The 13,238-nt window shown below is 41.7% G+C and overlaps 1 protein-coding gene across 1 annotated transcript in view; it reads left to right on the forward strand.

The window, feature by feature from the left end:
- The first annotated feature begins 105 nt into the window (after positions 1 to 105).
- mtrex (Mtr4 exosome RNA helicase) overlaps positions 106 to 13,238 on the forward strand; it is a 20,463-nt gene continuing 7,330 nt past the window's right edge. Inside the window, exons 1-19 of the mRNA XM_061071125.1 lie at positions 106 to 218; positions 724 to 864; positions 947 to 1,013; positions 1,508 to 1,570; positions 1,681 to 1,793; positions 3,769 to 3,943; positions 4,074 to 4,164; positions 4,257 to 4,381; positions 4,612 to 4,710; positions 4,863 to 4,977; positions 5,060 to 5,191; positions 8,361 to 8,440; positions 8,861 to 8,971; positions 9,685 to 9,786; positions 11,357 to 11,482; positions 12,129 to 12,279; positions 12,660 to 12,832; positions 12,921 to 12,989; positions 13,069 to 13,194. Of these exons, the coding sequence (XP_060927108.1) occupies positions 118 to 218; positions 724 to 864; positions 947 to 1,013; positions 1,508 to 1,570; positions 1,681 to 1,793; positions 3,769 to 3,943; positions 4,074 to 4,164; positions 4,257 to 4,381; positions 4,612 to 4,710; positions 4,863 to 4,977; positions 5,060 to 5,191; positions 8,361 to 8,440; positions 8,861 to 8,971; positions 9,685 to 9,786; positions 11,357 to 11,482; positions 12,129 to 12,279; positions 12,660 to 12,832; positions 12,921 to 12,989; positions 13,069 to 13,194 (2,160 nt within the window). The 5' untranslated portion in view covers positions 106 to 117. The remainder of the gene's footprint in view (positions 219 to 723; positions 865 to 946; positions 1,014 to 1,507; positions 1,571 to 1,680; positions 1,794 to 3,768; positions 3,944 to 4,073; positions 4,165 to 4,256; positions 4,382 to 4,611; positions 4,711 to 4,862; positions 4,978 to 5,059; positions 5,192 to 8,360; positions 8,441 to 8,860; positions 8,972 to 9,684; positions 9,787 to 11,356; positions 11,483 to 12,128; positions 12,280 to 12,659; positions 12,833 to 12,920; positions 12,990 to 13,068; positions 13,195 to 13,238) is intronic.

Here is a 13,238-nt window from a genome sequence, read left to right on the forward strand (position 1 = left end):
TAAGCTAAATTGCCTATATGAATTGTCAACTGATTCTTTGAGTGGTGCATTTGAAGGCATTCCCTGAACGCAGCACAACCTCGTGTTGGATTGTGGGAAGTGGCTCCGTCAACAATCATGGCCGACGCGTTTGGAGACGGCCTGTTCAGCGTGTTTGACGATGAACAACAGACGAGTTCTAGCAGAACTCCGCCCGTCTCCGCGGCTCCAGATCCAGGGTAAAGTCTTCTTGGTTTCTACGCTGCAAAGATGGATTTAAAACCCGCGGCTTCGAGTGTACACAAGACGTTAAACGAGATATCATGTGCGCTCACTTCAGCATCGTTAGCTTGGGTTAGCATATAGCATGTGAAGTGCCGGTTTGTGCTAATAAGCCCCAATTAAAAATGTGTTTTATGAGCTTTTATCAAACATTTACCTTATTGCCGTGAAACTGGACAGGGACCCGCAACTACAACGTATACAGTTGACCTTTAGTGTTATTTTCACAATGATTTGTATTTTGAGTAGTATGTTATATGAATGAGTAAAATGAATTTCATAGAAAGTAGAAAATGTAAGCACTTGAGTGATGTTCTTGAATAAATATATTTGGTTACTTTACACAACTGCTTCCATGAGATTGGGAATTTGGAAGTTGTGTCTAACATTTGCTGTAACCTTCCTGTGTATATTTAGATTAATTTAACCAATCTTGTCTGTCTCGTTCTTTCTCTGCTACAGGAAATCTGGAGGCAAAAATGGCACCGACAAGGATGCTGGACCGACTGGCCTGGGCAAGAGGGAGGCGGACAGTGACGGTGGCGAGGAGCAGGTGTTCGGGAAGAAGCCTCGAAACGATGCAGCCGCTGCTAACGACCTAAAGTAAGTTGAGCTACACTTAATCACTGTAGGTTTGGCGGAGGAGAATATGCTTTAGAGTAACATTGTCCTTTGTTGTCTTTAGTCTTGCAGAGTTTTTGCCCCAAGTGAAGGTGGAGCAAGTTGAAACTGTGGAGGGATGCTCGCATGAGGTAAAGTAGGCAAATCACAGACTCTGTTCAGACCCGGTCCGAACATCCATCCTGAGAGATCCAGTCACAATCGGTCAGCTCTAAGTTGTATGTTTGTCTGTTCACATCAGGCATAAAAATACATCCAGAATGTCTCCTGTGAATTTTCAGATCTCGCTCCCCTGACTTTAAGTCTTTTCTCTTTTTTTCAAAGACCAAATTATATTTTTGTCACCCAGTCTGAGAAGCGTAAAAGTACTTGAGATTTTCTCTAAAGCTGTAGAGGGTCAGAGGATATCAGCTGAATAGGCGGTCCTTCGTATGTGCTCCAGGATGCATTTGCGTTACATTGGATCTTTCGACCCATTGAGGATGCATTTGGATGTGTTCAGAACTGTGCTGGGCTCTACTGATTGAATCTCTCAGGATTGTATTTGATACCAGGTCTGAAAAAAGGCCAAAGGATATTTTTCTCTTATGCAAAACTTGATTTACTGAACATATTTCTCCAACAGGTGGCTCTGCCTGTCAATGATGAATATAAACCACTGAAAGCTCGAGTGGGGAAAGCAGCCAAGGTTTGTATATATTCTACCTCTGTGGGATTAACTTAGTTGGTTGGTTCCAGATACAAATGTCTTTTATTTTTGTTTTCTTACATAGTATATGTTTCTTGTTGCTCTTGCAGGAGTACCCTTTTATTCTTGACCCGTTCCAGCGTGAGGCCATCCTATGTATTGACAACAATGAGTCAGTGCTTGTGTCTGCACACACCTCCGCTGGCAAGACTGTCTGTGCTGAGTGAGTATTCTCAATTAACTATAAATTAACGTTTTATGGAATATATGAGACACCTGAGTGTGTTAAACATGAATGTGTTACAGCAATGATTAACTTGCAACACTACTTTTTATACGTGAGGGTGCCGAACCTTCAAATACAGTGGAAACCGGATATAGTGATCATGGATATAGTGATCAGCCGTTCTATGAATCAAAAAGCTTTGGACAATAATTCCGATACAAATGCTGTTTAAATAATCCTTCTAGAGTAATCAATTAGTCTGCTCATAGAGTTCATTTTGGGTCTTTCCATACATGAAAACTAATAATTTTCTTTCAGTGAAAAATGTGATCTCATTGAAGCGTAGGACAAATTGCCGAAAACAAACCAACCAGTTGCAGCAAAGAAGCTTTATGTTCCTCAGGCTACCTCGTGTAGAATACTTAAACACAGAGAAACAATCATCGCTACTGGGAAGGGTTAGAGAAAACGACTTTGCACTGGTAAAGCACCTGTGGTGGAAGCAGACCTCTCAAAGTGGATCGATAATGCCCGGTCACGTAATGCCCCCTTGAGTGGGGCTTTGGTGAAGGAGAAGGCGGGAGAATTGGCAGCGAAATTAGGAGAGGACAATTTCAAAGTCTCCATGGGCTGGTTCGAGTGGTTTAAAAAGAGGGAGAACATCGTCTTCAAGAAATTGCATAGGGAGGCTGCTGAGACAGACATTGTTTCACACGACGAATGGCTAGAGGACCAGTTGGTACGGTTGAGACAAGAATTTGCATCGGAATGCCGATGAAAGCGCTTTAGTGTGGATACTGATCCTGTCGGCAGCGAGGAGAGAGAGGAGGTACAAGATAAGACCCCTGTGCTGTCCCTGGCTGAGATGAGAAATGCGACCCGTATTTTAAGGACTGGTCTGCTGCATGTGGGTTTTACCAACTTTGACCTTTTGCATCGTTTTACAAAATAAGTGGATTTGGTCTTGGACAAGTTTGTGAAATGGCTTATTTTCATGTGGGGCACAAGCTGACTAAACAGAGGGGACCTCATTCTTTGTTGCAGTTACATTTTTTGACAGTGTTCAGAATGTTTTCTTGAACACATGTTAAAAGTCAATAAATAAATCTGATTTAATTTGTATTGACCATATTCACAAATCACAAATTGTCTCATAGGGCTTAACAAGGTGTGACATCCTCTTCCCTAAAAGGTCCAGTGTGTATAATTTAGAATCTAGTGGTGAAGTTGCATGTTGCAGCTGAATACCCCTTACCTCACCCCCTCCTTTCCAACATGAAAAGGAACCTACGGAAGCCATCAGTTGTCTATTAAAACTAGTCGATAACATTCAGTAAATCCTCTGTGTGTGTTGTCTGGGCAAGCCCCAGCCAGTGGTTGGAGCCACTGTGTTTTCAGGTTGTCAGGTGTCCTTACGTTCTTTTGAACCCAGTATGTCAGATATGCCCAAAGGGAATATCATTGCATCTGGCAAACACATTCACTTGGACTCGAGGATGACCTGAAAGGAATTTGGTGGCCAGAGGCCAACGGTCAATGTCACTGACCTCACAAAGCACATATTTTGACTTGTGAATGCAATCTCTCTGGAACGCCTTAAGGGAACTTGTTTCAATATTTTGCACAAACATTCACATTAATTAAAATGTTTTAGTCAAAGGCCAGAGTTAAGGTCTCGGTTGGCCCACAAAATATGTTTTTCTTCAACATGATCAGCTTGAGGGAAAGTATGGCTAAAAAATTCACTTGGACTCAAAGGTCAAGGTCACAGTGACCCCACATTCCTGTCATAAGTTCGTGTGAATGTGATGTACATCAGTGACCTTATCTGAAACTTCACTGGTTTGTAGATGCATTCAGGCGTCTTTTTCTCAAATGTGTTAACAAGCCAGAATTTCTGTCAGATTTATCTCAATCTTATCAATAAGTTTGTCAGATATATGATCTAACCTGGTTTATCTCCACCTTGTAGATATGCCATAGCTCTGGCCCTCCGAGAAAAGCAGAGAGTGATCTTCACCAGCCCCATCAAGGCTCTTTCCAACCAGAAGTACAGAGAGATGTATGAGGAGTTTCAGGACGTGGGACTGATGACTGGTGATGTCACCATCAACCCCACAGCCTCCTGCCTCGTCATGACTACAGAAGTGGGTCACAGTGATGTTTAAAAGAGAGGAGGCATCAATAGATTTGTCCGATATCAGCATTATTGATGGGTTGTCATTGGAAAGTAATGATGAGATTTCAGTCTGACACCACAAACTTCCTTTCTCTCAGATTCTGAGGAGCATGTTGTACCGAGGCTCAGAGATCATGAGGGAGGTTGGGTGGGTCGTCTTTGATGAGATCCATTACATGAGGGATGCAGGTGTGTACACACTGTAATACAAACCGCACAGACAAACTAATCACCAGCTCCCAGTGCAAAGTAAAGTGACTCTACTGGACCTTACCTTTCAGAGCGTGGCGTGGTGTGGGAGGAGACCATCATCCTTCTTCCTGACAATGTGCATTATGTCTTCTTGTCGGCCACCATCCCCAATGCCAGACAATTCGCTGAGTGGATTTGTCACCTACATACGCAGGTGAGATGCAGCATTTAATTAATGAAACAATGCTTACACTAGTTAGTCTGTTAACTTGTGTAATAGCATGAACACTTTTACAGTCTACTCCCACTGAGACAAAGACGCTGTGTGAGGTGAAAGACACGCGCTCATGTGGGTGTTAGTTAACAGCTACTGTGGGCTTCGTATTTTTCTTTTTTCTATCCTTTTCTACCACAACTAATGTCTTTCTGTCGCCTGTCTCCTAGCCATGCCATGTGGTGTATACAGACTATCGTCCCACTCCACTGCAACACTACATCTTTCCAGCAGGGGGGGATGGTCTCCACCTGGTCGTTGATGAGAATGTAAGTACATCCACAGACTGCACTTACTGGAGTTGCGAGGGAGAGTTGGTCAATTAGTGATAAATGAGTCCTGTAGAAGTTTATTTCTGTCTCCTGGATTTGAATGCATTATTGGGCATTAGTCTTCTCTAATATCTGCATATTTTCTTCAGGGAGACTTCAGAGAGGACAACTTCAACACAGCTATGCAGGTGCTGAGGGACGCAGGGGATTCTGGAGGCAGCGGCGGAGGCAAATGGGACCCGAGACGAAAAGGAGGCACTAGAGGTGTGTATTTGTGTCTGTTCTCAATTTTATAAACCTATAAGTGTTGTCGGTTGATTAATATGCAATTGTGCCCTTTACGTAGGTCCATCCAGTGTTTTCAAAATAGTGAAGATGATCATGGAGAGGAACTTCCAGCCCGTCATCATTTTCAGCTTCAGCAAGAAAGAGTGTGAGGCATACGCTCTGCAGGTGGCCAAACTGGACTTTAATAGAGGTACGTGAACATGTGCTGCGATCCAGCAACAGATCTGCTCTTATCTTAACATATGTAAGTGTGTGTGTGTATGTGTAAGTAATTTTTTCCTCTACAAACTTGTAGTCGGCTTGACCTTTGAGATTTTCAACATGAGCAGTGATTCAGAAGCCTGAGCACCACTGACAGTAAATCTCCTGTACCTCTCTAAGTTGGCTTATGCAACAGACCTGCAGAATTTAAATGCATAGCAAAAGCTTTACGTCAGACCCTTGGAACAGTAGATTAATGGCAGCTGATGTTTTCTTGGCATGTGATCACTTTATTTTCTTTTTTTTCACTCAGCTGAATGAGGTCAAATGTAGTCCAGCAGATTTGACTTGCTGGAAATCCAAACTCTCTGTTTACGAAGCATAAATCCTGGTGGCCTAATTGTGTTAAAGATAAAACATTTTCCAGTCATGTGCTGTCTACTTTGAATCACAGCCTACATATTGTGCGCTTCGTAATTCCATGATATTTTCCACTCACTGGCATGTCTGTTATTCCAGTAATTAAAAATCTGTGCTTATTCAGCCACTAGTAAAAAGCTCTGTCAGCTTGACATCATGAATCTCTTCTCAGCTAAATTATAGGGTTTTACTGTGAGCTGTGTTTTCTCTGCATTTGCCATTTGTCAGCTGTAACACTGTCAGCACATTAAAACAATGAGCATATCTTTGGGTAGTTTCAGAGTTGTCGAGCAGATTGTCTCTGCACGCTGCATCGCCAATACAAATACATGTTTGTGATAAATTGTTGAGTCATTTGTGTAGGGAGTTGAAATTAGGCAAGCAAAACCACTCACCAAAATCCAAAATACTTGGCAGGCCGAATGTAGCCTCCCTGCTGAGTGAATATGGCTTATCGAGGTTGCTTAGCTGGTCCTGCTAGTGGGTTCAGTTAACAAGTGAAGTTGCTTCATGAGGACAAGTCTCTGCTCTATGGGAGATAATCCAGCCATAGATGGAGTTTGGTTCACTTCCATCTGCTCCAGGCTTTTATTTTTTAGTGAAATACTACAAGCTTAATGCTAATGAAGTCTTACTTCCATGATACATGATAAATGTCTTTATAAACAAGGTTAGTTTTATCGCTGAGCTCTTCCAACCCTGGAGGCCTCTTTTCTGTCAACACTGCCAATGTCTTTTTTTCATCAATACTGCAAGAAACAAATGGAAATATTCAGCCAAAGAAAATCTTTCATTTCGAGCAGTTTCCTGTGTTTGGAGAGTCTTTCTTAAACAAACAAAGAGGGTTTTTTAGAAAACGAGGCCACCTGCGTCCAGTAATAACGTTCAGATAATTTCATTTGATTGTAGAAAATGTTGAATCTAGAAAAAATATTGTATTCCTTGAACTTAAATTATTCCATTAACTTTTTATGTTTGTTTAAACAACAAAGAAGCTTTCATGTCAAACTGTTTTGGCTCCAGAAAAAAAATTGTATGACAAATCCTCTGAATGGCCCACAGTGCAAATCTAACCATTTGCAGTTTTAAATTCAGTTTCAACATGTTTTTCCTTCTATTCATTTGCCATTGAAACTGTTTCAAAAATGCACTTGAAGTCTTGTCTACGTCTGACCCGAAACGCCGGATGTTGATGTGCTGGAAACAAAAATATCGTGCCATCACCCAGGCACCACCCTTTGTCTGAAAGCTCCGGAGATTTGTCTATTGTTCTGAAGTGTCCGACCCGTTTTTCATATGTGAAAGATGAGCTCTGGAAAATGTCCTTTCCCAGATTGCTGCATAAATTCTGGAGTTCATTTGAAAACGGCTTTAGAAACTGAACATGACAGTTTACCCAGTGGACACAGTATCTAGGCAGGTTGTTAATGATTTGAGTTTGTCTGTTTGGAAGTTTATGCTGGTTATGATCCGGGGGCGGAAGCCACGTGGCTCTCCGTCCACCCCACTCTCTACCTCCTCTACCTTTTCTACACGTGTTTTCTACATCCATCCTTATTTTCTTTGTGTTTCTCTTTCTTGAATACTAAAAAGAAGCCGCCCTCTCTGTCCCTCTTTGTTGTGAGCTGTGACACACAGTTTCTGGGCAGTGTTTGTGGAATGGCAGAGCTGTGTTGGAATCAGGGAGCGACTGGTGCTGAAACACAAACCAGCTGAATGACTGCAGAACATTAGTGACAAGTAGGCAAATAATAGAAGGGACTTGGTTTCATGAAAAGACTCAAATAAAATAAATACCCATGTTCTGTTGTGTGATGCTGACCTGAGAAGATTTGTTTTAGTTGTCACGTGATGTCAGACAAAGTCTTCATCACATTGGTCCAGAGCCAGATATTTGAGCAATTAATGGTCCTATCACTGTGATTGACTTCTGTTCTTTAATTTGGCTTTTTCTCCCACTTGTCCTTGTAGTTGACTTCAAGTTATAGAGATAATTTAACTTTCGTGCTCGCACACCATGTTAAAGATCAACTCAAAGAATTTCAGTGATGTTCAGTAAACAATTTGAATCCTGCTCTGTGGAATTAATGATGTAAAGTAGATGTCCTGGCTGTGATGTTTGTTCCAGAGCCATGGATGTACTTATTTTGTGGTATTGCTTTAAAAGTAAACGGTTAGAATAAGTCCCATTGGCACTGAATTTGTTTGGTATTCACAGTTGAGACTGAACCATCAGACTTCTGCGGAAGTCCCAAGTTTCTGACTAACGCAAGATTTCCCAGAACGGTCTCATGAATAAAGACAGACCGGTGACTAAGTTTCCAAATGGATGACCAGCAGCAAACAATGTAACGTGATTAGCAGTACACTGGTGGCAGTGTCTCACTTGTTGCATTCATATTTAACAGATTAGATTAATTCATTGTTGGTAGGAACTTCTACATAATGACACAAATTAGAGAAACATTCTGATCGTTGCAACATCAAATCAAATCTCGAGTCCATTTGCTAGCTCCGGCCCCGTGTGGTTGAAGTTTTCCTGCAAACAATGTCCTAAAAAATCCCCTCCCCATTTGTCCCTTGTGAGCTGCCCAACACCAAAAAGTACGTGTGTGAGCTTGTGCATGTTGAAAGATTTGCACATGTTCAGGATGTAAGAAATGGCTTTGTTGTGATATTTGGAAAATTTTCTGAACAGATATGAGCGGATGCTAATGTGATTCTTTTTTTAATAACAGATGATGAGAAACGTCTGGTGGAGGAAGTGTTCAACAACGCCATCGACTGTCTCTCAGACGAAGACAAGAAACTGCCTCAGGTGAGGAGACCTGGACTCTCTCTCAATTAATATGATGGTTTTATAAACAATCCAGGTTTTTCTTGTTCCAGTTGTGGAACCAAGCACTGTCGCCTTGTAAAGCCTCAGAAAGTAATTTTCTACCAAGAGAGGACCGTTAAACAGCCTCAATGTAAATAACTGGACACATAATGTCAACACAGGCTTTAAACGCTCTGCTCCTGTTATTCTATGCTGCTGCTGAGTTATGTTATGAAAACCAGCCGTGTCAAGGTAACCGTGTGTAGATCACTACGTTACAACCACACATTCCACTTCAAGGTTTCAATGCTTTTCCATTCTGTCTCTTTGTGTGACGATGGCTATTATCTAAATACGTGGTGAACGTCCAATACAATTACTGCAAACAATAACCAACATATCCACGCCTTTGTTCCTCAGGTGGAGCATGTGCTGCCACTGTTGAAGAGGGGAATAGGTATCCATCACGGAGGCCTGCTGCCCATCCTGAAAGAAACCATAGAGATCCTTTTCTCCGAAGGTCTGATCAAGGTAAGACTGTCTCTGCATCAAGATGCTTCAAAACCCTGATTTAACTAGACTGGTACTCAGTGGAGTGCTTACCTCCACCGAGGCACAACAGTCCCCTCACATTCAGTCAAGCTGCACCAAATGGCACAAACTCATAGATATCAGTTTCCAAAATATACCAGATTTTATTTCATCAAGATCCATTAATTATTCCGGGGGAATTTGGTGAAAATGTATTTTTTTTAAGTTAAAGAAAGTGATTAAAACAAACATCCTGTTCACCAACATATTACGTCATGTGTTGACCCAGCACAGAACAAAGAAGTGAAGTTGTAATAACACTGGAATGACTTCAAGTCTTAATCAGAAGTCAAAACATTGGACCATGATTTATAATACGACTTTTATAACTATATTATGTAATCTACTAGAAATGTGGGTTTGCATGTTTCTGGCCTCTGCGGAGCCATTGAAGGTGAAGTAACTTTGCCTCAATATTTTAGTTTCTGAAAGCACAAACAGTTACCCATTGAATATCACACTGTTTTAGACGAATTGGCTTTTTTGGGGGGGATTTATTAAGCCTCTAGAAAACCCACAAAGCCTTCTTGTGAAAACCACACGCTCAACACAAATAAGTTTACAAGGCAACTCCACTGGACATAATTTTCAAGCTGTGCTGACAGTGATATACTGAGGATTTCTTCTTAATACCTTTTTTATTCTCATTCCAGGCCCTGTTTGCCACAGAGACGTTTGCCATGGGCATCAACATGCCAGCTCGCACCGTGCTCTTCACCAGCGCACGCAAGTTTGATGGCAAGAATCATCGCTTCGTAAGAGCACTCATTTTTACCTCTGTTAATGTTTATGAGAAATGTTTTTTTCACATGATCTTTCTTCCTTCTCACTCAGTGAGAAAAACCTCATACATGGTTGTGTTTTGGTGTATTAACAATGCAGTTTCAGTATATTTGAAATGGTCGAAACTACCTGATGTCAATTATTGGATCTCTTTCCACTGCAATACTGAGAGTTTAATTCTTTGTACTTATTTATAACCAGGATGGCCCCCAGTGGAGTACATACCTCCCCCAAAGGCCCAAAAGTCTCCTTGGCACCAAACATCTTGCACACACCCATCAATATCATTCCCTGAATTTTTATCAAAGAGTTATGAATTATTCCCTTGGAAAAAAGTGAAAATGTTAAACACTGCCCAAAATGTTTCCTCCCTGACCCATACCGTATCCTTCCACCAAGTTTAATGGAAATCCGTCCAGTAGTTTTGATAGAATCATGCTTACAACACAAAGCAACCAACCTACAAACAGACTGGGGTGAAAACCAAACCTCCTTGGCAGGGGTAATGATTTTTTAACACTGTATCATTAATCATACATGCAACATCCTAATAAGAACATAATTGGTTCCTGTGCAGTTGGCAAATAAAAGCAGGAACTGGACTGAGCCAACATTGGATGCAGACCAGTCATCCATTTCTGGAGACCTGTCGTATGCATTTCTGTGCCTTTGTATAGGAAGCTGCAGTTTTTTTTTATGTTGTAAACCTAGTTTGTCCCTGTTTCTGTACCTGCAGTCTAGGCCTTGGTAGTAAAACTCCCCATAAACAGGGCTATCTCTTTAAAGCAGCTCCTGCGTATCTGCTGCGAGTAGCCGTCGCACACCAGTTTTCTCTGAGGCCTTTATAAGGTGTTCAAGTCCTGCAGCTCGCATCGCCACATAAACAGCCACGTATTGACTATAAGAGCCTGTTGCTGTGTGAGCCGTCACTTAGAAGGACCCTTCATCATCACTTCATACACACGGAGTTCAAGCTCGCTCTCTCTCGCTCTCACACACACACACACACAGGCTTGACGAGAATGTGAGCTGGAAACTGCCCTCCAAAAAGTTCATCAGGAACATCTGGTGCCTCTGACGGAGCCAAAGCTCCACGCAGGCACTCGCACACTTCAACACACAGCTCTCATTCCTGAAACGCACTGTGTTTCAGATCAGGAGCCGGTCCCTCAGCATGCCTGAAATGACAATCAGATTGTTTCAGCACGAAAAAGAATAGCATCTGCCTTTTTTGCTACGTTTTTATTGCTGAAAGACCTGTAGATATATCGAGTTAAATCCGACCCATGTGTTGGCCTCAGAGGAGACCTGAGGAGCCTGGGGCAGCCTGTCCCTCACTAGACCCGTCATCTAGAGCTGTACAAATAGTATAAAAACATTTAGTAATTCTCATTTATTATAAATATGTTCTCTCCATCCTCAGATTCTTAATTTTCTTCGTCCTTTATCAGAACAACAATTATATATTCTATTGCAAAGTAAGGTATTATTCACTAACATTTCTTTCTTTCTTTATATCATGTGTGTTTTCACGTGGCTCAGATCACATCAGGTGAGTACATCCAGATGTCTGGGCGTGCAGGGAGGAGAGGAATGGACGACAGGGGAATTGTTATTTTCATGGCGGATGAGAAGATGAGTCCGTCTGTGGGCAAACAGCTACTCAAGGTACTTTACCGAACACGTTCAGGTTATTTTTCCCGAACGCAACTTCCAGCACACCTCTTCACTGCTTTCTACACATTCTTCTAATTCTTGAAATAGTCCAGTGTTTCCTATTAACTATCTAGAGTGTGGTAACCCACCTTATTTATATTTTTCCCACCACAGTTTTAAACTGATAATAATTCTTCTCATCCACATCTCTGCGGATCATCAGGTCATTTGTACATTAACGCTCGACTCCACGCTCTCACAGCCAGCGAGTCTTGTTTTATGGTTTTTCATTTGACACATGTATTTATGCTTGCATGAATACGTAACTGTCTAGATTTTAAAGGGGTCTGTGTTAATATAAAACTGTAAGTTGGCGCTGTCACAGTGTCGAACTCCCAGTGTGTCTTGGAGAAAGATGTTGAACACCTGTGGTTCTGGCGTCTCATAGGTCACAATTGCAAAATACTCGTCTGAGTTCAATTCGGGGAAAAGTGACCTCAGACAGAATTTACTCAGACCTCCAGACTTCCTTGCACCTTTACCAATTACTAACAACATTATCAAACCTCAAAAAGAACCTCAGCTGTATAGTTTTAGAATAAAAACGTACATTATCTAGGTCCGTTTCTAATTTGACTGTTTTTATTGGGCTGTGCAGGGATCAGCAGACCCATTGAACAGCGCCTTCCACCTGACCTACAACATGGTGCTGAACTTGCTGCGTGTGGAGGAGATCAACCCAGAGTACATGCTGGAGAAGTCTTTCTACCAGTTCCAACACTACAGGGCTTTGCCTGGCGTGGTGGAGAGTAAGCTTTTTTTTTCCATATGAAGTTCCGCAAGCTCCAGACTGGATGAGATTTTTTGCCATTAGTAAGATTATTACCTGCACCTCAGCTATTAACATTAATGACTACATATTATTTTCTAAATTATTTGACTCAAAAATGTCGCTCAATAGTAAATATTTCTGTAATTTCTTACTTCCCAAGTTGACATCTTCAAATGTACAATCATCTTCAAAATCCAACAAAAGACATTCAATCTACTGTCAGATACAACAGATCACATCAGATCTTCACATACAAGAAGTAGCATAGATTATTAATTGTCATAATAGTTGCATTGATTGGCTCGTTATTGAGTAGTTCTTGGTTGCATCTAATGACATCTGTGGTTTTCTGTGCAGAAATAAAGAAGTTGGAGGAGCAGTACCACGGCATTGATATCCCTAACGAGGAGAGCGTGGTCACTTACTTTAAAATCCGACAGCAGCTCGCAAAACTGGGGAAAGAGATCCAAGAGTTCACCCACAAACCTAAATACTGCCTCCCCTTCCTGCAGCCTGGACGACTCGTCAAGGTCAAACCTCACACACCGAAACCCAACTACAGGACAGTAATTATTGATGTGTACGTGTTTTTACTTTATCTCTGTTTTGATCCAATAGGTGAAAAATGAAGATGCCGACTTTGGGTGGGGAGTTGTTGTAAACTTTTGCAAGAAAACTAATGTGAAGGTAAGTGCTCATGGTGTCACATGGTGTATCTGAACCCATTAACAAAGGACTGTGACTAATATGCATTTACCCCGTTTAGACCATTTCAGACTCCGAGCCGCTGTATGTGGTGGAGGTTTTGGTTCACTGCAGCAAGGACAGTGTCAAAGAATCTGCGACCGAGGCGGCAAAACCTGCTGCTGCGGGGGAGACCGGAGAGATGATGGTGAGTGAGACAAACATATCCTAACACACATCACACACACTTTA

Source organism: Limanda limanda, chromosome 1 (genome assembly GCF_963576545.1).
Source record: "Limanda limanda chromosome 1, fLimLim1.1, whole genome shotgun sequence".
NCBI lineage: Eukaryota > Metazoa > Chordata > Actinopteri > Pleuronectiformes > Pleuronectidae > Limanda > Limanda limanda.